At 43.1% G+C, this 23,282-nt stretch overlaps 1 protein-coding gene across 3 annotated transcripts in view; it reads left to right on the top strand.

The window, feature by feature from the left end:
- DCAF5 (DDB1 and CUL4 associated factor 5) overlaps nt 1–22,720 on the top strand; it is a 105,237-nt gene extending 82,517 nt beyond the window's left edge. For all 3 annotated transcript variants that reach the window (XM_059914499.1, XM_059914501.1, XM_059914500.1), the window contains exons 8-9: nt 11,739–11,866; nt 18,059–22,720. In XM_059914499.1, coding sequence (XP_059770482.1) covers nt 11,739–11,866; nt 18,059–19,831 — 1,901 coding nt within the window. In that variant the 3' untranslated portion in view covers nt 19,832–22,720. The remainder of the gene's footprint in view (nt 1–11,738; nt 11,867–18,058) is intronic.
- Nucleotides 22,721–23,282: the final 562 nt, after the last annotated feature.

The raw sequence follows: 23,282 nt of genomic DNA, 5'->3' as shown, positions 1-23,282 counted from the left end.
AGAGACACAGTTCAGTCCATAGCAATCTCCATGGTTCTTTATCCTCAATGTCCAGCATACAATAAAAAATTATGAGACATGAAAATGTGGTCAGTAATCAAAAGAAGCCAACCCACAATATTATCTAAATATTGAAGTCAAACAGTCAGGAACTTGAAATATTGTAAATGTGATACAGTAGAAATGAGGGATGGACAAAATGGATAAAAAGATGGAGAATTTCAACAGAGAATTGGAATCTGCCTAGAAAAAAAAATCATGTAGAACTGAAAAATATGTCTGAAACCAAGAATTTTTTGGATTTCTTTAACCTTGAAAGGACAGGCTTGGTGAATAGAAGACAGGTCAGTAAAAGACATTCAAACTGAAGGACGATGAGAATGGAGAATGGAAAAAGCAAAACAGAGTGTAAGAGACAAGTGGGACACAGGTGATCTAACATATATGAAATTGAAATCCCAGAAGAATAAGAGAGAGAAAGTGAAGCAGAGCAATATATGAAGAGATAATGGCTGAAAGTTTCCAGAACAAATGAAATATGCCAATTCTCAGATTCAAGAAACTCAGTAACCACAAGTAGAATAAATACAACACACCTAGGCGTATCATGTCAAACTATTGAAAATGAAAGATAATGAGAAAAAGCCCAAAAACAGTCTGAGAAAATGGACAAATTACCTGTAAATAAGCAACAATAAGATTGATGGTCAAATTATGGAAGCCAGAATATAATAGAATGATATCTCTAAAGTGCTTAAAGAATTAAAACCTGCCAACCTAGAATTCTAGGGAACCTAGAATCCAGGGAAAATATCTTTCAAAAATATAGGTAAAATAAAAGACATTTTAGAAAAAAGAAATTATAGAATTTTAATATAATCACTTAGCAGCCCTCAGTGAATTAATGCCTCTAAACATTGAGCATCTATAGCTGTTCACATCACAAAAAGAAAGGCAACTAGACATTAAGAGTCTCCTGATGAAGAAACACGATGGTGCCTAGGGTCTTGCAAAATAAAACAACCCTGAATCTAATCAGACCTCAGGATCCAGCTTTCAGTTTGCAGGTAGCACAGAGGACAGAGGAGTGTCCTGTACTACGTTGTGAGGATACAATCCATGAAGTCCAGACTGTCGGAAACTATAGGTCAAATGATCTGTGTTCTTCAACAAGTATTTACATTTTGATGAGAAAAGGAAGGATGGACAGGAGAAAATCTATTGTATAAGAAACCCAAAAGATATTAAAACAAAAAACAGGCAAAACTAAAGTATTTAGAAGGGAATTCCCTGGCAGTCCAGTGGTTAGGACTCCGAGTTTTCACTGCCGAAGGCCCAGGTTCGATCCCTGGTCAGGTAACTAAGATCCCACAAGCTGCACGGCGTGACCCAAGAATAAATAAAGTATTTAGGAATGCATACTTGGATGAATAAAATTATTTTAAAAAGCAGGGAAGTGATTAATGTACAAGTCAGGATAATGATTTCTTTAGGGGAGGGAAGGGGTTATAATAGGAATGAAGCACATAGAGGCCTCTGAATGGCCAGGAAAAATTCCATTTCTTGAGACCTGGGTGTTGGTTATACAGGTGTTCACCTTAAAAAACTTCATTAAGCTATACTTTTTATGCTGTTTTCTGTATCCTTTTTATACCCCTTGATGAAAAAAGAAAAAAAAATTAGTGAATAAACATTGATGAAATAAAATTTCTTAAATGAATAAAAATGAAAACATGATATCCCAGCAGAGGCATTCACATACTGCACGTATTTAGCCCAGATCAGTGGTCTGTAGAATTTTCTGTTCACATACATATCCCCACAATAATTTTTTTTTTAGTTATAACTTACATATATTAAAGTACACTTTTATTTAGGAATAACTTAAACCCTCTGCTAGGTTGCCCCCCATGATAGGGTGCTTGTTGCCCCAGGGCAACTCCAGTGATTAGAAAGTTCTTATATGTAAGCTCTCTATTTTTAAATGTTGGCAATTCATAGTTTTTAAAAACATTTAGAAAGGTTCAACAAGCCAAGCATAACATAAAAGGGCTAAATGTGGCCTTGAGTTCTAGCTTTGAATGCTTAGATAACGAAAAGTCTGTCAGGAAATTCCTCATCTAATCTACTGCCATTTTGACTTAAACAAATCTGGAATAAGGCTGAGCTCGCTCTCTCTGTTCATGCCAGTTGAAAGTAAGATACTGAGGCAGGCTATGGGAGGAATCTGGCTTGTTGTTATATGCCTTAATGGCATAATCAGATGACACACAGTCTGCATTTATTGAATACCTGCTGTGTGCTTCTCAGTGTGAGCCAAAAGCAAGAGCATCTTTTTCTTCTCGACTCTCCTGTTCAGAAAGACTGACAATCACTGGAGAAATTTTTTTGCTACACAAACTCCAAAGAGATGAAGTTTATTTATTATATAAACAACACAGAATTAGCCAGTTGGCTAAGTAATTCACATAGGGCTTCTTAGCGGGCGGAGGAAATCATTTCAAGATGTAAGACCTAATACCCACTGTAAAACTTCCTACCTGGAAGATTAGGATCAATTTTTTTTAGTTGATGTCAAAGAATAACTCATTTCTCAAAACCTCTTTAAAAATCAGAGGAAGGAACTGGGGATTTTGCTGTAGCAAAGAAAAAGCCCATCAGAATATGTTTTACACCTATGAAGTATGTAGGAAGAGCATCTGTTTCTATGTGAAAATTCTGAAGATAAAATAAACAGGCTGGCCGTTATGTATAGAGCCAGTATGGTGTATGGGAAGGAGCATTAGGCTTAAGATCATACCTGGATTCAAGTCCAGTACTTCCAGTAACCAAGTGATTGAGTGATTCTAGGCAGGTTATATAACAGCAGTTGTCTTGAGTCTCAGTTTCTTCTGTAAAATTGCTACCTCCACCCCCCACCCTACCACCTCATATCGTGGATGATTTAACAGCCTTGGAGGCTTTCTGAAAACTAGGTGCTTTCAAATGTAAGACATTGTTACTGCTGTGTGTAAGATCAATGCCCATAAATCCATAATTTCCAGAGCATTGCTCCCTAGTAACCTAGGTAATAGAAGTAATGGATTTACATTTGGTAGAGGTTGGTGTCTCTGGAAAATATTCATATGGCCTTCTCCTTCCCTTTCCCCTAATTCTTGTTGGAAAGGACTTCATTAGGGTTTTCGCTGATAGAGTTGCTTCCCCTGAGATATGCCTCTACACTAAGACCTTACTATTTATGGAAAGAAGCATAATGTAATAGAGTTGGTAGGCCTGGGTTTAAATTCCTGATGCATTCGTCTCTTAGTTGGAGGCTTTGGAAAAATTGTTTAATCTTGCCAAACTTTCTTCATCTGTAAAATAAGAATATTAACAATGCAAACAATAACAACAGTAGTAATATCTACTTTATTAGGGATACTGTGAGGGTGCTCAGTAGCTACTAAATGTTGCTATTCCTCATTTTAAAAGCGTTCTCCCTTTTAACTTTCCTCTGAAAAACTCCTTAGAGACCAAGCCATGGTGCTCATCTGGTGCCCTCCTGAATGGTCAGTTGAGTTTTTCTTGCATGAAGGCTGCTCTTGACTCATCGGTAGTTTAAGAGGGGGGAAGTTATACGACAGACTTTTCCCTGAATAGAGGGGAAAACATGCAGCTTCACTGCCAGGTCTCTGCAGCCACCCCCCACTGCCCGTAGGCTGATGAAGTCGGCTGGAAACAGCTGTAAATGCATTTCCATGGGCCTGCATATGTGTGCCTACTCTGTCTCTCCTCCTTTTTCTAGACATGCATTTACTCTCAGTGAGTTAGGCCTGGGCATCTGCTTTTTCCTCCCATGTAATAGGAAGAACAACTGTTTTTAATTGGCCACAAGTAGTTGGTTGCAAACACATGTGAAGTACAGATGAAAGAAGAACTTAGTGTAATTGACTTTTTTTGTACAATTAAGCATTGCTGTCTGTGGAGCTCTTTGAGCTTTACTGACAACACTGGCTGTCCCCATCTGGCTTTTCTTAACTCTTAAGTGGTTACAGGATCCCCAGGAGGCAGCCACTGCTCTCTCTGTATTGTCAGTACCCTGATTGTATTTCTCTTTATGGTTTGAAACTTGGAGCCCTGGGAGTGTTCACTCGGGCCTTTTTGAATTACTAAGAGGTTGTTTGGACAACTCTTTTAGATATGTGAGGAAAAGAAAGAGTCCCTTGCCCCTCATGGCTCCTCATTAATTCTACCAGTGGAGTCAGGAATGAAATAGATTAATTGCCTGGACAGGTACTTACCAAACCTCATTTTAGTAGATAACAGCTTTAGCCTTCTGCTTCAAGCCTTGTTCCAGAGGAAATAATGAGATTTACTTTAATTTGTTCACTTACTGAGTATCCTTAGATAAAACATTATGCCAATCCTATGGGTGATTGAAAAATAAATACTTTCTTGCCTTCCAAGAACTTCCAATCTAAGAGGGATGAGAAAAGGGTATGTGTGTATGTGCACACTAAATTTAAAAATGGATTCCAAAGCCTATAAAAAAAGATAACTAAGGAGGGCTTGAAGAGATTTTGGGGATCAGTAAAGTTTTCATGGAATTAGCATTTCAGAGGACCGGGAAGGATAAGTAGGATCTTAGCTACTTTATTTCTCTGCTCTTAACTATAGTCAAAACACTATAAAAGAAACATACAAAATTGACAGCAGGAAGATGGAGAGAGACACTTGGATAATCCACATGTTGGATGGTGAAGCCCACTAATGGAGATTGGGTTCTTTCCTGCATGCTTATATTCCACAGTCTAATACACTCACACCTTTTCATTCATTCATCAGATACTTGTTGAAAATTTACCGTGTGCTAGGTAGACACTGTTCTAGAGGCTTAGGATACAGCAGAAAAACAAAAGAGCTCTGCCATCATGGAGCTTACATTCTAGCAGGGGAAACAGACAATTAACAATAGATACAGTAAATTATATAGTATGTTTAAAAGGTTAGAAGTGCTTTGGAAAAAGAAAAAGTAGAGCAGAATAAGGGGGCTAGGAAGTGGTATGGGGACAGAGTCAGGGAAATGTAATTTTAGGTAGGATATTCAGTCTAGTCCTCATTGAGAAGGTCACATTTGAACAAAACCTCAAAGTGGTGAGAGAGCCTTGCAGAAATCTGGGATAAGCGCATTTCAGGTAGAGCCAGTATGAAGGTTTTGAAGTGAGAATGTGCCTGAGGGGAGAATAGTAGGGCTTAGTCATAGAGGTAAGTGGGGTATAGGGGTGTCCAATCATGTAGGCTCTTATTGTGAGTGACGTGGGGAGCCATTAGAGAATTTTGAGCAGAGGAGTGACATGATCTGACTTATTTTAACAGCATCACTCTGACTACTGAGTTGAGGGTAGATAGTGGGAGTGGGGCTGCCAAGGGTAGAAATGAGGAGTACTAGTAGGATTCTCTCATACAGGTGAGCTGTGGTGGTGGCTTGAACCAAGGTAATAGGGGTTGAAGTCTAGATATATTTTGAAAGTAAAGCCAAAAAGGGGGGCGGGGGGTACTTCCCTGGTGGTCCAGTGGCTAAGACTCCACACTCCCAATGCAAGGGGCCCGGGTTCAATCCCTGGTCGGGGAACTAGATGCCGCATGCATGCCGCAACTAAGAAGCCCGCATGCCACAGCGAAGATCCCACGTGCCGCAACTAAAACCTGGCACAGCCTAAATAAATAAATATTTTTTTAAAAAAGTAAAGCTATCAGGATTTCCTGATAGATTAGATTGGGGAGAAAGGGAGAGCAGGTAGAGTTTGAGATGTCTCTTAAACAACCAGGTAGAGTTGTTGAATAAACAGTTTGGTTGTAGAGGTATGGAGGTCTGGAGTTCAAGAAAGACCTGGACTAGAGATAAAAATGTTTTTGGTATCATATAGGTAGTATCTAAAGCCACAGACTGGATGAGAACACCAGTGACTGAGATCAGCAGTGAGTGAATTAAGTATAGCTAGTTTAAGAGAAGAGGACCAAAAACTGAGCCCTAAGGCATTCTCATGTTAAGAAGCCAGGGCGGGGACTTCCCTGGCGGTCCAGTGGTTGAGACTCTGCACTTCCACTGCAGGGGACATGGGTTCAATCCCTGGTCGAGGAACTAAGATCCTGCATGCTGTGCTGAGTAGCCCCCCAAAAAAAAGCCAGGGAGAAGAGCCAAAAAAGGAAATCAACAAGGAGTCACCAGTGAGGTAGCAGGAAAACCAAAAGAGGGTGATCCTAGGAAGGCAGTGAAAAAAGTGTGTCAAAGGGGAGGCAATTCTGTTGAATCTTGCTAATAAGTCAAATAAGACGAGTAGAATGGGAACTGAATTAACCATTGGATTCTTTGGTGAATATCACCAAGCCCAAGTCTTATTGCTTAGGGAAGGACTAGGTAATTACAGAGATTTGAAGTTCATTGCATCATTGCAATAACCATTGTTACCTGATTTTTTGACTTCTTTCCCTGCAAAGTAGTACCACTCCTTTATGTCCTTGCTTCCCATCTTGCCCTATCAGTGTGTTCTGCAGGCTTTTGTTTGCTACTCGAGTCTAGAGCTACCAGATGAAGTTTTCCCATGCTTCCAGCATTTCCTATACCAATATCTGTCTTTTTACCTGAGTACTGAGTTTTTTAAAATACCACTCTTAACAGTGTTCTCCACTAATTTCAATTTAACAATCATTTGTTAAGTCCTTGTATGCCCAACTCTTTTCTTATTATCTTGGATGTATCAGCATATAAATCTTGAAAGATCAGGGATATTTACCCTCTTCATGAGGGCCAGTGCTCTATTTCTTGGAAACACAAATTTATCTCCTGCCGTCAGAATTTCGTATCTTCCAGCAGACCCTTCCAGTCGTATAGTCCCTGTTTCTGGTTCCTCACTACTGCTTTCAGACTTCCCCCTCCTTAATCTCTGTGTTATTTGTTGTTTCTCCTTCGCATTCTCACAAAGGTGTTTGTCCTACCTGTTAATTAATGGATTATTAGGGAAGGGGTAGAAATCCAAAGACTCTGACAAGAGAATCAATACTGCCATTTTATCCAGGTTGATTTGGGGTTTATTTCAGAAAAAAAGTATTTAAATGTCCTGTTCTATAGTCCCAAGTGCCACTGAGGATCACTTCCCAGGCATGATTGATGCCTGTTAAACCAAGGCATCTAGAAATCCTGACCAGGTTGCTTTTAGCTTTTGAGTTGAAAACATCCTCATTCTTGGAGGACTTTGTTAAAATGAATGAAATTGACAAGAAACAGAAGTAACTGAAGTTGGCAAGAAATGGGAGTGGTGTCCTGACCCTCTTGAGAGGCTTCAGCAGACAGATCTCTGGCTGAATGTTATGAAAAGAGGAGCATAGTTAAGAAAAGAGGGGAATGAGGACTTGTAGGCTTAGCGCTTTGTCTTCTCTGGGGGAACATTTGGCTGTGGCATTTTAGAAAGGTCTTTATCAGGGTTCTGAGCAAGGTGTTTTTTCTGGGTCTCTTGTGTTTCCTGGGATCCCAAGATAGTGAGTGAGTTACTGATGCTGGAATCTTATGAGATGACCCACTCATTTTCTTTTCTGAGGTCTTGCAGTAGAACAGATAAGATATAACATTTCACCACCTCCCTAGCATCCCTTCTGAATCAAAGGAAAGATGGAAACATGGGAACTTTGACCTCGACTGAGAAAAGAAACCTACAAAGTGATGCCAACATGTTTGGCTGAGCCAGCCAGAGCAGTTGTCCAGAGAAATGACCATTGGTTTGTACAGAACTGTATAAACAAATGACAGCTCAAGGATGAGTAAGGTGCTTATTCTTGGATATGTACTATTTTATTCATTGGTACCATTATTACTGATTAGGTTGTGACTCAGCTCAGTAACCATGGGTGAGGTTGATCCTCACCAGGCCCCTCACCCACAGATGAGGAATGACCCCGAAGGGAGATTATGTAGGTTATATAGTTCTTGGCAAAAATATTCCCCACCTAACTTTTTCCAACTCAATTCTGCTGTTGATGAGCAGGCTCTGGTTAGATAATGGAGGAGAGGAGGCCCCAGGGTCTTACTGGTATTGGCATCTTGACATTAGCCATTTCAGACTAAAGAAATTTATCTGATATATACAAATCTCCAGAACTGATAAAAAAATCTATTCTCTAACAATCATTGTATGTAAGCTGTACAGTAGCAGCTGTATTCAATTACTTGAAACCTGGAAACCAGGAGAGGGGCTATAGAGAACCTCTCTGAAGCCCATTCATTGTTATGATTCTGTGTACGCAGCCTGGGTTACCTTATACAGATGACAGCAATAATTCTTCCTGTACCTGTTTTCATCTTCTGTCTCTTGGCTCTGTTGACTTCCTCTTCATTTTCAGATTTTCTGGGTACACATTTGGGTAGGAAGAAGGAGAAATAATCTCTTATTAAAACTGTTGCCAAGGGACTTTCCTGGTGGCTCAGTGGTTAAGAATCCGCCTGCCAGTGCAGGGAACACGGGTTCGAGTCCTGGTCTGGGAAGATCCCACATGCCGCAGAGCAACTAAGTCCGTGCGCCACAACTACTGACCCTGCGCTCTAGAGCCCACGAGCCACAACTACTGAGCCCGTGTGCCGCAACTACTAAAGCCTGCGTGTCTAGAACCCATGCTCCACAACAGGAGTAGCCACCACAATGAGAAGCCCGCGCACCGCAATGAAGAGTAGCCCCGCTCGTCACAACTAGAGGAAGCCCGCATGCAACAACGGAGACCCAACACAGCCAAAAACAAATAAAATAAATAGATTTATTTAAAAAAAAAAAAATTGCTGCCAAGAAGAGAAACCAGATGAAGTTACAGTGCTTGAAAGAGCAATAGAAACAGTTTTTCCATGGTCTGAATTTTCAAGCATTGATACCCTTCAGTTATTCCTTAGATCTGAAAGTTATCATAATTGTATTCTAAGTCATCTTTGACAGAAAGTTGATAAACTTTAGTTCTCTAGTAGCTGATTCTTAAGACATGAGACCTTCTATCTGTCCTCCTTTGGTGGTACTTATTCTAGAATTGCCCTCTCCTGAAACACTATCCATTTAACAATGGATACCTGCTTTAGTTTTTTGGTTTTTTAAAATTTTTATTTATTTATTTATTTATGGCTGTGTTGGGTCTTCGTTTCTGTGCGAGGGCTTTCTCTAGTTGCGGCAAGTGGGGGCCGCTCTTCATCGCGGGGCGCAGGCCTCTCACTATTGCAGCCTCTCTTGTTGCGGAGCACAGCCTCCAGACGCGCAGGCTCAGTAATTGTGGCTCACGGGCCTAGTTGCTCCGCGGCATGTGGGATCTTCTCAAACCAGCGCTTGAACCCGTGTCCCCTGCATTGGCAGGCAGATTCTCAACCACTGCGCCACCAGGGAATCCCCCTGCTTTAGTTTTACTAAGTTCCTGCTTTAGTTCAGGCATTGCACCCCAGGTTCTAGGTGTGCAAGAGATCCAGTTCTACTCTCATAGACTATTCAGTGTTGGCAATGTGATGAAATGTCCTGTGCTGATACTGTAGAGCTTGCACTCACGATACCATTGGATAGAATCTTCTTCTTCCCCTCTTTTAAATTTAGGACTTAAAAAGAAAATCAACTTGTATAATGACTGCCAGAAGGATTTAGAAATCAGTTATGACCTTTTGACTCCACCCCTATTCAAACCTTTTCATCTCTTAAACGCCACTGTTACAGAGGGAACGATATTAGGCATTATAACCAAACAGACTCTGGTTCAAATACTGGCTCTGCCATTTACTAGCTACTTGGAAGAAGTCACTGAAATTCTCTGAGTCACTTAAATTCTTTTTCTTAGAGGCAGAAGGATTAAACAAGAGATTGGTACTAGGTTCAACCGTAAGTTTCTTTGCTAGTGACCACCCCAGCGGGGGTATGAATAGGAGTAGGATGTTGGAAATGTAGAATTCAGAAGAGATCCATGAGCAGGACTGCTACTTGTTGAATCAACCATACGTAGAAAAGAAACTCACCCAAAGGAACTCGTTGGGGTGGTGAGATCACTGTATTGAGACAACTGTTTTAGATTCCCATGGATCCCTTTTCCTTAATTCTCTCAAGTTTCTTTTTATTTTGACTAGGCTCAGGTTACCTTCCCCTCCTCCCACTCCACCCTAGGAACCTAGTGTGCGCAGGCTGCCTCGGGGTTCCCATCAAGGCAGCCTACCTTTGGCGCTTAAACCTTTCCTGATCCTTTGTCTCCATAAAAACACACATATGTCCTAGTTACTTTCTTCTCCTTTACAGCTTATTAGCAAACATGATGATGTTGGGCTGAAATATGAACGGGTCTAAATACATTATCCATCCTGAATAATTCAAATATTAATAATGTCAAACATGGGGGAAAATTTAGGCAAAGGATATTTTTGTCACTCACAATGTAGAGTAAGCACCTGGTGCTAGCCAAGGTGGCACCACCAAGGAGCAAATCAGTACAGTCTGAAACCTCTTGCTGTCATAAAAAAGATATGTACATGTCAATAAAGAGGGATATCTTTCATGAGGCAGAAGAGGTGAAGGAGGAACTGTGTCAGGAGGCCAAAAGCAGAAGACACCTTCTGCAGAACCAGATTATTTCTGGAAAAGGGATGTTGTTCTGGCCATTTTCCCTCCAGATACTGAGATGAGAAACGTTTGGAATAAATGTTTGAACAAGATAGAGTAGGGACTGGGATGGAGGCGTGTGGAGCTGAGATAGTGCGTGATGGTACTTTGTGCCCTAGTGGTGTCATGCTCCTGGTAGGGTCTAAGAAGGCACTCATTGCTTAAATAAATGAACAGTCATTTGTTTGTGTCTGTATGCATCACATTTTTGCCAGTTGGTGTGTACTGAGCTGTTGATGGCTGCTCAGAAGTGACCTTAATGAGAACTTGGGTGCATCTGTTCTGTGTGAGTGTGATGCCCTTACCAGTGAAGTTGAACCTTTGAGATTGTCCCGAGTTCATGAATGATGACATTTTCATCTATAAGTTCTAGGCCTCTGGTACTTTTCGCCATCATTGAAGAAGAAAGCCTACAGGATGGTCCTTAAGATACAGCTTTCTATCAGTGGCCTCCATACATGGTGTATTTAAGGCCCACACTCTCTAATTCGCAATACCTGGGCTCTGCTTATTATGAAAGTGACCCATATCTCCTTTCTTTATGCTTAGTTCTCCCTGCTATCAGAGTGAAGAAGGGATTTTCTCCATTATTTTCCCAGAGGTTTTTGTTTGTTTGTTTTGTTTGCTATTTTCATTATAGAAATTGAGGGCAACTGGATCAGAGATTTTTTTGCACGTTTAAGTAATTACATGCTTCTGGTTCTGCATGTCCCTGGCTCAGCTGCCAACTGTTCTCAAGCAGTTCAGTCTCATTTTGCTTATGACTGGCCTTTTTTAAGGTAACACTTGGATTCTATCTTGGGGATCAAAACCTTGAGAAATGTTTTAAGTGGCTGTGGCTTCATTGACAATGGAATTGTAGTGGGTGGGCGTGGGCAATGCTTAAAGACTAAATAAAGGCTCTTGGTAAGAGCACATATGCTGAGAGATATTTCATCTTCCTTCTTTCCATAGCAACTTTATCTGTAAGATTAAGCATTCTGCTGGTATAGTTAATAAAATATCTCGGCTCTGGTTCAGAGCTGTTTGTTTGCCATTACTGGAACCTGTTTACTTCCATCTGTTTCGTCATTTGATTTTTGTTTCCTTCTGTCTTCCCAGGTGGCATTGGTAGGGTGGTCAACGGAGCCTTCATGGTGCTGAAAGGGCATCGGTCTATTGTGAACCAGGTCCGATTTAACCCCCACACCTACATGATCTGCTCTTCTGGTGTAGAAAAGATCATCAAGGTGAGGCACCTTCCCCTTTTGTCCTTTTAGAGAAATTATTGCAATTCGTAAATGGAAGAAACTAAAACAATGTATGTAGGACCTCATAGCTAAACATACTGAAGGTCTATCAGAATTCTCAATTATTTTGACATATTACAAAATATGGAAAAATTGATGTTAAAGAGGGTGGTTTTAAAACCCTCCTTTCAGGGCCATTTTAAAAAATAATCACTAGGCTTTGAAACCAGATACTACCTGTATGCCACTACATTTCCATGGCCTCTGATCTGGAGTCTGATGAATTCTGCTTTCCAAACCCCATCCGGAGGTAAAAAAGCTGTCATCCCCAAAGTTACTCTGTGTGCACTTTTCCTTAATTGCTGTCCTCATAACTAAGTGACTACTGGAACCATAGCTAACTTGTCTCAGGACATATCAAAATATCACAACCACATGCATATCAACCACTGCATGTGGTTGTGATTGAGGCTAAACACTTGCATCAACTGCACATTGACTGAATGAACTTAACCCTGCCAAGGAATATTTTTAGAGCTTGCAACTGAGAGACCCAGCCTGGCCTGCGTCCACGGAAGGATGGCCCGCTGCCCATCACTCACATTCCAGTCGCTAGTAACCCTTTTCCACATCTGAGAAAATGAGGGTTCAGGACAAATGATGAATTCTTGAGGACCCTGTGATAACTTGACTATTAAATAAGGATAGATGATATCCCCCCCTCCCCAGCAAAACATAAAACTCCTCTTTTTTTCCCCCAAAATGACATTGAAAACCTGACAGAGGTTTCAGGGGAAAAGTAAAAATTGATTTGTAACAAATTGATAGTTTTCATTTTCTTTCATTCTTTAAAAAAACTATACAACTTGTGTCTGAGGCAGAGGAAGCTATCAAAAATGTAATGTTGGAGTATGGGTCAATATTTTTATTTGTCCTTATTCCAACTTCCTTTATTTAGTTTTATTGGTCCTGTGGATCAGGGCTGACTTTCATGATTGCATACATTTATTTACCCATAAATAAACAGGGCTAGAACAGGACTTCTAGATCATTTTTACTGACTTCCTTTTGTAGATGATGAGGTTTAAATTATAAATTTACTGTCTGGGGTTAATTATACAGCTAATTAGTGGTAAGGCTAGCATAGAGCCCGGTTCTTTGTTCTTCCCAGTATGCTGCCACATTTACCATGCTAGTGGGAAGGCAGCGGGCAGCCTGATGCCCCTGCTGGGTTTGATCATCTCAGTAGTCCTGCACTTGGGCAGTCATTGAATTGCCCGTCCCTTGCATTGTTTTCCCTTCTCCTTTAGCCTGTGACTCATGGGTTGGCACAGTAGCATGTCCCCTCTGGGCCCGTTGACATCATTCTCTCAGGGAGCTCTGCTTGAGCATCTCCTTTAGAACAGAGATTCTTGCTTGGCTGTACACTCTGGGATGCTTCTGTGCTAAGTCTCCCCAATTATTGTTTAGTCAACTGGAGTCCTTACCCGAAAGGTCATAGGTTGGAAACTAGCCAAGTTCTCAGAGAAGAAGGAGAAGAAAATATTTTCTCTGTGAAAATATTCAGACTAAACTATGGAGCTCACTGCTTCCAGGTTCCAGTGAGGTCTGAACATTGCCTCACCAGGAGGCATGTTTAGCCATCTGAAACCTTAAGTCAGTACAGTCAGTACCCTTGGGCAGCCCTTCGAGTCTGTCTCCCATCTGTCAAGTGAGGACGCTAACAGTGACTTGACACCTAAGAGTGCCTTGTAAGTTACCTGTGCTTGACAATTTCTGACTATTTTAATAAAAGTCACTTTCTTATTTGCTGTTTCTGAGAGGATCAGTGGCTCAAAGAGCATCATTCCACCATATTCTAGTGCAGCCTGCTTGTCTCTCTCCACCTCTCTCTCTACTCACTCCACCTTCCCCCTGACTTGTCCTTCACTGATGCCTTTATGGCCTGGAGGAGAAGAGTCACTGTTGTCAGGGCCAGCCTCTTCTCACCCATAGCAGGTCTTCTATCCCCTTGAATGCCCACACTTAGCAAAAAAGGGGGTTCATTTTGTAGTTAAACATAAGAGAGAGCAAGATGGAGCAAATGCTGGCATTTTTTTCCTCAAAGACCAATATTCATTTACTCGCCCTGTATTTGTGAACCATACCTACTGTGTGCAATTTGTGCTAGGCCCTGTGAGGAACACAAAGAAAGAAAGGTAATGCAGGTCCCCATAGGAATTGGTGACCCAGTAGGAGAGACAAGAAATAAAAGTAACGAAAAACGCAATAAGTACATAAGAGATAGAAACAGTGCTGTGTGGGGAGGGAGAAATTTTTTTCCCCATCTGGGGTAATCTCAGTGTAGGTAATACTTGAGCTAGATTTTAAAGGAAAAAGACTGCAAAAGAAAAGAAAGGAGTAAGATGGGAAGACCATTCTAAGGAGAGAGAATGGACATTTAATTATTTCACTGAATCAATAAATATTTATTGATCACCTACTGCATTCCAGGCAGTGTGTTCATGAATAAATGCTCAGAAGCAGCAAAGTGTAGGACCAGTTTAGAAAATGATCATTTGGCCGAAGTAAAGAGCACAGAAAGGGAGGGCTAAGATGTAAGGCTGGGAAAGTAGGCCAGAGGTGGGCCCAGGAAGTCTTGGAATCGGATTAGAGAGTGTGGAGCATCCCTGGATAACAGCTTAAGTCTCTATCTGTGTAGTTTTTCTTGGTAGGTGGGCAAATGTCTAAATTTAGTGTAATAGCGCAAAGAGAGAAGAGGGCTTAGAGATGCTACATCAAGCATGTCATGGTCACCTGTGTAGATCAGAACACTTGTTACTTAAATTGCTTTCCATTTCGATGATGTTTTGAATAAGAATTGAACTGCATCCTTTTCCTCAGCAGCCTCTTGTGCTAAACTTTTAACATGCAACAGGGAGTTGTGTTTTCATTGGTTCACTTCTGAGTTGTTGACTTTCAGTGTAGGAAAAATGACAAACAATTTCACAAATATTTGAAATTGATATTTTAGGGATGAGGAAGGACTGACATAATCGGGGTGGTCAGTGCTTCTGCTGTTCAAAAGTCTCTTTGAGGATGAGTCTAAGACCTTCTAGTTGAGGTATTCAGTTGCCAAACGAAGGAGGAAGCACCACAGTTATTGGTGCTTTGGTATACGTTATATCATTTTATCATTCTCATTTCTACAGTTGAGAAAAGAGGTTTCAAGGATGAAGTCATTTGCTCTGGGCCACGTGAAGTGGTGAGGCTCGGGTTCCTACCTGTTCTGCTAGCTCCCACAGCTCTGTGCTGCAAGTCCCTTGAGGACTGAAGACTGGCCGTCTGGGATAGGGTTTTTGTTTTTCTCTGAATCTTAGGATTGCATGAGACCCATCTAATTTCACTGTTTAGATAAGGAAACTGAGCTTCACCCACGGTTACCAGCGAACTAGAGCTGTGTGGGAACCCACATTCAAGACTCTTGCCTCCTGATCCAGCGTTTTGTTCCATTACTTCAAGCTTCAGGAATGAAAGTCTACCTCAGCTTAATACATTCCAGAGCGCATATAAATGCCAACTTTCAGTATTTTGATTTTCATTGCTGAACTGAAGATATAGGAGGCTGGGTAGTAGATTAAAATCTAGGCTTGTTGGATAGTTGGGCCAGCAAGCATCTCACCATTAATATTTTGTAATTCTGTTAAATTCTGAGTTTCTGGGAAGTACATATAGATTTCATATTATGCAACATGGTTAGTAACATTTTCCATTTTTAAACTGGGGGAGTGAGAAATTTAGCCCAGAATATAGACTAAGACCCCAAAACACCCTAAAGGCTTTGCCTATTGGACCCCTCAGTCTCTCTCTTTTTAAATTAATTAATTAATTAATTTATTTATTTATTTATTTGGCTGTGCTGAGTCTTAGTTGCAGCAGGCAGGATCTTTGTTGCCACAGGCGGGATCTTTAGTTGCGGCATGCGAACTCTTAGTTGCAGCATGTGGGATCTAGGTCCCTGACCGGGGATCAAACCCGGGCCCCCTGCGTTGGGAGCGTGGAGTTTTAGCCACTGGACCACCAGGGAAGTACCCACCTCAGTTTTTTTGTAAGCCACCAAACTTTTATTCCCAGAGACACCTGTTTGCAGAGATAGTCATTTACAGCTTGGGCCGTTGCTGAAGGCCAGGTCTAAATGTTTCCCGAAAATTGAGTCTCACAAAGAATTTGAGAATTGCTTCAGACTAAGCCTTTATTTTCTGCTACTTATTTTATGCTAACTATATTCCAGTGTTTCTTAAAAGTTGGTACCCCCACTTACTCACCCCTTGAGTGCTAATTAAAAGTGCAGAGCCCTGGTAACCTACCCATGACTTACTGAATCAGAATCTCTAAGGGTGGGGCTCGGGAGTCAGCATTTTTTTTTTTTTTAAGATAAACACCTTGATTTTTTAAAAAATTAATTAATTAATTAGTTTTTGGCTGCGTTGGGTCTTCGTTGCTCGTGCAGGCTTTCTCTAGTTGCGGCGAACAGGGGCTACTCTTCGTTGTAGTGCTTGGGCTTCTCATTGTGGTGGCTTCTCTTTGTTGTGGAGCACGGGCTCTAGGCGCGCGGGCTTCAGTAGTTGTGGATCGCAGGCTCTAGAGCACAGGCTCAGTACTTGTGGCACACGGGCTTAGTTGCTCCATGGTATGTGGGATCTTCCCAGACCAGGGATCGAACCCCGTGTCCCCTGCATTGGCAGGCGGATTCTTAACCACTGAGCCACCAGGCAAGTCCCAGGAGTCCGCATCTTAATTATTCTTCAGGTAATTCACGTGCATGCCAAAGTTTGAGAACCACTGCCTTAAAACTCCCCTGGGTAAGATTATGAAGTTGGAGATGGGAGAACACCTGAGGAGTTGCGGGCAGGGAACAAAGTTGAAGGAGGAATGAATCTGAGTTGGGAACTGGTGAAGACACTTAGCCTAGAAGGTTTCTTCAGCCCCTGTTGAACTGGGGATCCTCCAAAGAAGCACTGTCTCCCAGGAGATCAAAGTAAAGCACGGAGGGAAAGGGCCTCAGGAATAGGGCTTACAAGAAGGCAAATTTGTCCTTGGACAGCTTTGCCGAAACAAAGCCATTGTCTTGATAGAGGATAGGGAATGAGGAGCCACTGTTTTCTGGGTTGGGTGCCATCTAAAGATAGACACCAGCCTGTCAGGGCAAGAAAATCATCTGGAATTTCATCTGAGTTGCCATGACTACCAGCTGATGTAACTGAGCTTCTCTGTGCTGCTCTGGACCAGTCTGGCAGTCAGGTGAAGCTCATCGTTCTCATTTGCAGTGACAGCTTAATTACCTTGAACATCGTTTTTGCATAACTTATTCAACTTGTAAAGTTGGGCTTTTGCGTTCAGACAGACCTTAGTTTGAATCCTAGTTCTGCCACCTTTTGGCCATGCGCCCATGTCTCTGACCATGGAGTGGAAGGGTATTAAGGGATGGGTCTGTGGTCTTGGAAGGTGTGTCCTACCTATTCCTGCAGCTAACAGAAGAGTTGGGGAGCAAGCCAGCAGCTCCCTGGTTAAGAGAACCCAGATTTCTGGGTAACTGATGCCTGCATGTCCAAGAGGGAACTGCAGTGTAGGCAGCTGGCTATTCTTATCAAGCTCCAGTAAGCAATTCCCATTAGTTAAAAATAGAAATGTTGCAGTTGGGGAGAAGTAGAGTTATAGGCTGAAATATTAACTGTCGCAGAGGACTGACTGCTGGGTCTTTTTTCACTTTGGAAAAGTGGTACCTCTCCAGTCTTCTGAGAGTTTTGAACACATTGGCTAATCTTCAAGTCATCCTCTGTCCTCTGAGATTATGAAGGGGGTTATTGTAATTTCCAGGCTACTAATAGAGGAAGCTAAAGGGAAGAGGGGTAGTAGCAGACAGGGTGTGTGTTTATCCTGGGCCTAGAGACAGGACTTGGGTCTCCTGAAACTAGGCTAATGCTGTGTCCTAGACTGTGCTTTGTCCCACATTTGAATCTGGAAGCTTCCATTTTCATATGTGGCCCACATAATCCAGTCTGGATTGTATTTTTAAAGTTGGTTAGCAAGTCCTGGCTCAGTGACGGGGAGGGTCTGGGGAAGCTCTGCCTTAGTGTTCTTTATGGCCGACAGCTTTAGAATAGAATACATTCTGATCCACCCTCATTGGTTTCGTTTTCGCCTTCTGTGCAGATCTGGAGCCCATACAAGCAGCCAGGATGTACCGGAGATCTGGACGGTCGGATTGAGGATGATTCTCGCTGTCTCTATACCCACGAAGAGTACATCAGCCTTGTGCTGAACAGTGGGAGTGGCCTGTCCCACGACTACGCCAACCAGTCTGTGCAGGAAGACCCTCGGATGATGGCCTTCTTTGACTCCCTGGTGCGTCGCGAGATCGAGGGCTGGAGCTCCGACTCAGACAGCGACCTCAGCGAAAGCACCATCCTCCAGCTGCACGCAGGGGTCAGCGAGCGTTCGGGCTACACCGACTCCGAGTCCTCGGCCTCGCTGCCGCGCTCGCCTCCGCCCACAGTGGATGAGTCTGCTGACAGCGCCTTCCACCTGGGGCCCCTGCGGGTCACTGCCACAAATGTGGTGGCTTCAACTCCGCCACCGCCCACGTGCGAGGATGCCACCGCTCGCCAGCAGCGCCTGTCTGCCCTGCGGCGCTACCAGGACAAGCGCCTCCTGGCCCTTTCCAACGAGTCCGATTCAGAAGAGAACGCCTGCGAGGTTGAACTGGACACAGATCTCTTCCCCCGGCCACGGTCTCCCAGCCCTGAAGACGAGTCCAGCAGCTCCGGCAGCCCCAGCAGCTCCGAGGACGAGGAGGAGCTGAATGAACGGCGAGCGTCCACCCGGCAGCGGAACGCCATGCGGCGCCGGCAGAAGATGCCTCGAGAGGAGAGGCCTGGTGCCCCGACCAAGCCCACCGACACCTGCATTGGAGAAGACAACTATGATTACCCCCAGATCAAAGTAGATGACCTCTCTTCTTCCCCCACCTCCTCTCCTGAGCGGAACACGTCCACTCTGGAGATTCAGCCAAGCCGAGCATCGCCAACTTCCGACATAGAGTCAGTTGAGCGCAAGATTTATAAAGCTTACAAGTGGCTCCGCTACTCCTATATCTCCTACTCAAATAACAAAGAGGGAGAGAGCTCGCTTGTGTCTGGGGAGGCAGATGAAGGGAGAGCAGGAACCAGCCACAAGGACAACCCAGCCCCTTCTTCCAGTAAGGAAGCCTGTCTAAACATGGCCATGGCCCAGAGGAACCAGGACCTGCCCCCCGAATGCCACGGCAAGGACGCTTTTAAAGAAGGGACTTCTGCCATAAATCCCAGCAATGGCCCAGGCCATGAGCCCAGCGGTCACCCTTGGGCTGAGGCACCAGAGGACACCTCTCAGGGCACGAGTAACACTGGTGGCTCTGTAGAACACTCTTTTGAGACCAAGAAGCTCAATGGAAAGGCCCTAAGCAAGTCCCTGAGCAGCCGGGCTGAGGAGCCACCCTCCCCTCCTGTCCCCAAGGCATCTGGCTCCACTCTCAGCAGCGGGTCTGGCAACTGTCTGAGGACCCAGTCTGATGACAGTGAGGAGAGGAGCCTCGAAGCCATCTGTGCCAACCACAACAATGGGCGCTTACACCCCCGGCCCCCTCATCCCCACAGCAACGGGCAGAACTTCGGGGAGCTGGAGGCGGTGGCCTGCTCGTCCCCAGGACGTTCGGACACCGATCGTGATAACTTGTCCCTGACAGGGATGCTTCTACACAAAGATTGTTGTGGGTCTGAAATGGCCTGTGAGACCCCCAGTGCTGGAACGAGAGAGGACCCCACTGACCCCCCAGACACAGACAGCAGCAGGGCTGTTCATGGCCATAGTGGCTTCAAAAGGCACCGAATCGAATTGGAAGACACAGATTCGGAGAATTCCTCCTCAGAGAAGAAATTAAAAACATGATAAATACAAAGGGAAAACAAAAAGCTATGAAAAGTAGCTTTACAAAAATTTTTAAATCCTGTTTAGTGAACACAGAGGAAAGGAAAAATAGTATTAAAGGCACATAAAACCAGGGCCTGAAGTTTTGTGTCTGATGCTGCTCCCTTCTATTCAACAATGGGTCTGATGTTTAGCTGGCCATTGGCTGTGCTGTGTTAAGAAAGGGAAAAAAAATCCAAGTGACTCCTTTCTAGTAAGACTTGAGCATAGTATACCTGTGCAGATTCTGTTAAAGTAAATCCTTGTTGAGATGTTTGACTTGTTCTTGTGTGTGTGCGCTGGCACGTGTGAGCTCATTGTCTCAGACTTTTCTTTCCATTCTCCATCAGAAAGGATCTATGGATCTGTATTTTTTGCCGTCTCACCCCATTTACATGCCATAGGTGTTCTGGTCTTAATAATGAGTGCCTGCTAAATCAGGTTGTGTTGCCAGTGAGTAGTGGATTTATGCTGAAAGAATGGAGACGAGAATGGAAATAGGCCTTCAGCCCACTGGCTGTGCTGGAAAGGAAAGCATGGTTCCTTTCTTAAAGAAATCTTCCATGTTTTCTCAGTAGCACTTCTTCATTGAGCGTTTAATGTAGATGTACTAAAAGTGGAGCGTTTTTAATGCTAATGAGAGGTTAGCACTTAAGATCAGATTTGAGAGAACATAGATAGATCCCTGATAAATTTCACTGGTTGCAAATTGAGCGATGGCGCAATACCAAACTGTAGGGAGGCCATAAAATATGACTAGTTGTGGGTAACACTTTAGCAAGTTAGGTGCTAGTTCCTGCGAGGGACTCAGAAAGCCAGCAGGCTCTTCCTGGCCTCATGTGGTAGCATCTAGGCATACTGAAAGAAGGGGAAAGACAGCTCTCAAGAGATTTGTGCTCAGACTACTAAAGTGAATGTTATAGGTGTGTTAATGAAGAAGTATAGGAAAGAGCAGAGTATGGTACTGCCTTCATTTAATTCAACCCAAAATGGTCAGAATTGGTGGGACTGGCATCTTCCCTCAGGCTTGCTGTCCACAGAGACTGTGGTGTTCTGACTGGATCTTGCAGAGCAGGAGGCATCTCGAAGTAACAGATTCTTATTGAGTAGGTCTGTTAGGAGGCAGAGAGTACGGAGAGAGGAGTCAACTGGCTCTGTTTCATTAAGGTAGATAAAGATTGAGAGGGGAAAAGACCAGGAGCTTTTCGGCATTGCAGTGGTGGTCACACTCACTTGGTTATTAATGAAGGCCTGTACAAGACAGGAAGACCTAGGATGACAGATACCTTGTTGGCGTGGATGTCATGAAAAGGCAGGAGAATACTGGGAAGAAATGAGGGAGAGAGAGAACACTACAACTTTCTTGAGCACGAAGGTGCTAGACAATTAGGAGACCAGCGGCACTGGCTTAGCGAGGAGGACCTAGCATGTGACTGGTGTGGCCTCACTGATCCAGCGTTCTTTTTAGGGAAGGACCCGTCCTACTGGAACTGGGACCAAGGGGAGACAGCCTGTGGAGGATGACGACTTGGATGCATTTAGTCACTGGGGGAAGGGGGGTTATTTATAAAGGAAGGTTGTTGATCTAAGCCAAAAGGAGATATCACCTTGCTAAGCTTTGTGAAAAGAAAGATGTGCCTGGTGTGTGTGATGTGACTTGGGTGTAAAAACATTGTCTTAGGAGGAGGAGACGAAGGAGTGTGAGTAGCAGTGGGGCTGCTTACAAGTAAACAACTGTAATCTCACCGGAGAGTGGGAAAGTGATTCTGTAACCATTAGAATTACTTTAATCTGTAATCAAAACGGTTCTATGATTTGTCTTTGACTATTCACAGATAATTGTAAATTCTGGTTTTATAAGCCCAAGTCATTTTACATTTGCTTTTCCAAAATTTATTAAATTGGAATTTTTTAATCCTTTATATACAAAAAAAAAAGATATAATCACTCACTGTGTGTTTCTCTTCCCCTTCCTAGTCAGCATTCCCCTTCCCAATCTTTTTGTTTTATATTATTTAATCTAGTCAGTAGCTAGCCACTTGTGACTTCTCTAAGGACAATCCGCATATCTTTCTGGAGAAGAAGTAAAGTTCCGCCACTTGGTAGTCACTGTTCCCAAACGCAGAAGTTGGTCTTTTCATGTTAAGAGCCGTTATCTCATTTGGGTACTCCAAAGAGAAGTCAAAGTTCATTCTGGTTCAACTTTAGTATCCAAGAAAGACATTGTTAGCAAGGATGGCTTCCGTCCTTGGGAGACATCTCAGGTTCAGCTTGCCGAGAGATAGGCCCCGCAGCATACCCACAGAAGCAGGCTGAGGAATGCTTGTCTCTGTAGCCGTTCCACTCTCATTGCCAGAAATCTCCTGTCTGTGATCATGGTCTTGGAAACCTGGCAGGAACTACCACTTCCAGGGTCCCTTCGCCTAAACTTGCAGAATTGAGGCGCCAACTTTGGAGGCACATTTAATCCTCAGATTCTTCCATGATAGGTATTTTTACTAACAGGGCAGATGGCACTGATTAGGTTATGAACTATTCAAAAGTGCCTCTTATGGTTTTTTTCCTGCATCCTGTACATAAAATTTTAAGTGGCTGGTCCAGATTTATAAAACCTTCCCTCCACTTTATTTTCCACCTGGTTTTGTAAATGATTCCCATGTCTCTAGGACAACAGGTAAATGAGTTAAATGAGTAGTGGGCTTGGGGCAAAAGAAGGTTGCAACTGCGCTTGATTTACTAAGCCCGGAGTCCCTTGTTTGTCAAGGTGCCTTCCTCTGCTGAAGCCTTACCTCCTCACAAGCCCCGCCTCTCTCCCGGCAACGCTAGCTCTTCTCTTGTGTATATGCAAATAAACCTATTATTCACTTCTAATGGCTTCCTCTTCTCTTCCAGGGAAGACTTGGTTGCTTAGACACCCCTCCTCCTTCATTTCTTTCCTGTTTTAATTCTTGCCTAATTGAAAACTTGATTCAGAGCCGCACTGAAGACTAGAAGAAAAACAGTGGTGCGCTACATCTATGCCAGTGACCATTGTCACTTCTAGGTGTTGGGACAAAGGTTACATTGGGACAACAACATTTGGGGTAGGAGGAGGTACCTAATTGGTCTCCTTCACCAGACTTAGACGGACTCAGGATAGTGAAATCCTGGAATTGACTCTTTTATTAGCTGGAACTGAGGGAATGATGCAGTGAAGTGACATTGCAAACAGCCTCCAAAGAATTATGTTTTTTCATGTTTCTAAATATCAAGTTGCTTTTCCTGCCCTGTCCCAGACATGCATTGCAAACTCTTTTTCTTAACAGAAAAAAACAAAAAACAAAAAAAACCCACCTTATATATATATCCTGTCTGTAAAGCTGCCTCCTTCGGTTAACTGAAAACTTCTTGCCAAGCAAGACTCTTGTGAGGAAAATCTATCCTTCCAAAGGAA

Source organism: Balaenoptera ricei, chromosome 2 (assembly GCF_028023285.1).
Source record: "Balaenoptera ricei isolate mBalRic1 chromosome 2, mBalRic1.hap2, whole genome shotgun sequence".
Classification (NCBI taxonomy): domain Eukaryota; kingdom Metazoa; phylum Chordata; class Mammalia; order Artiodactyla; family Balaenopteridae; genus Balaenoptera; species Balaenoptera ricei.
The sequence above is the reverse complement of the archived record's forward strand: the minus strand, read 5'-3'. Positions and strand labels throughout refer to the sequence as shown.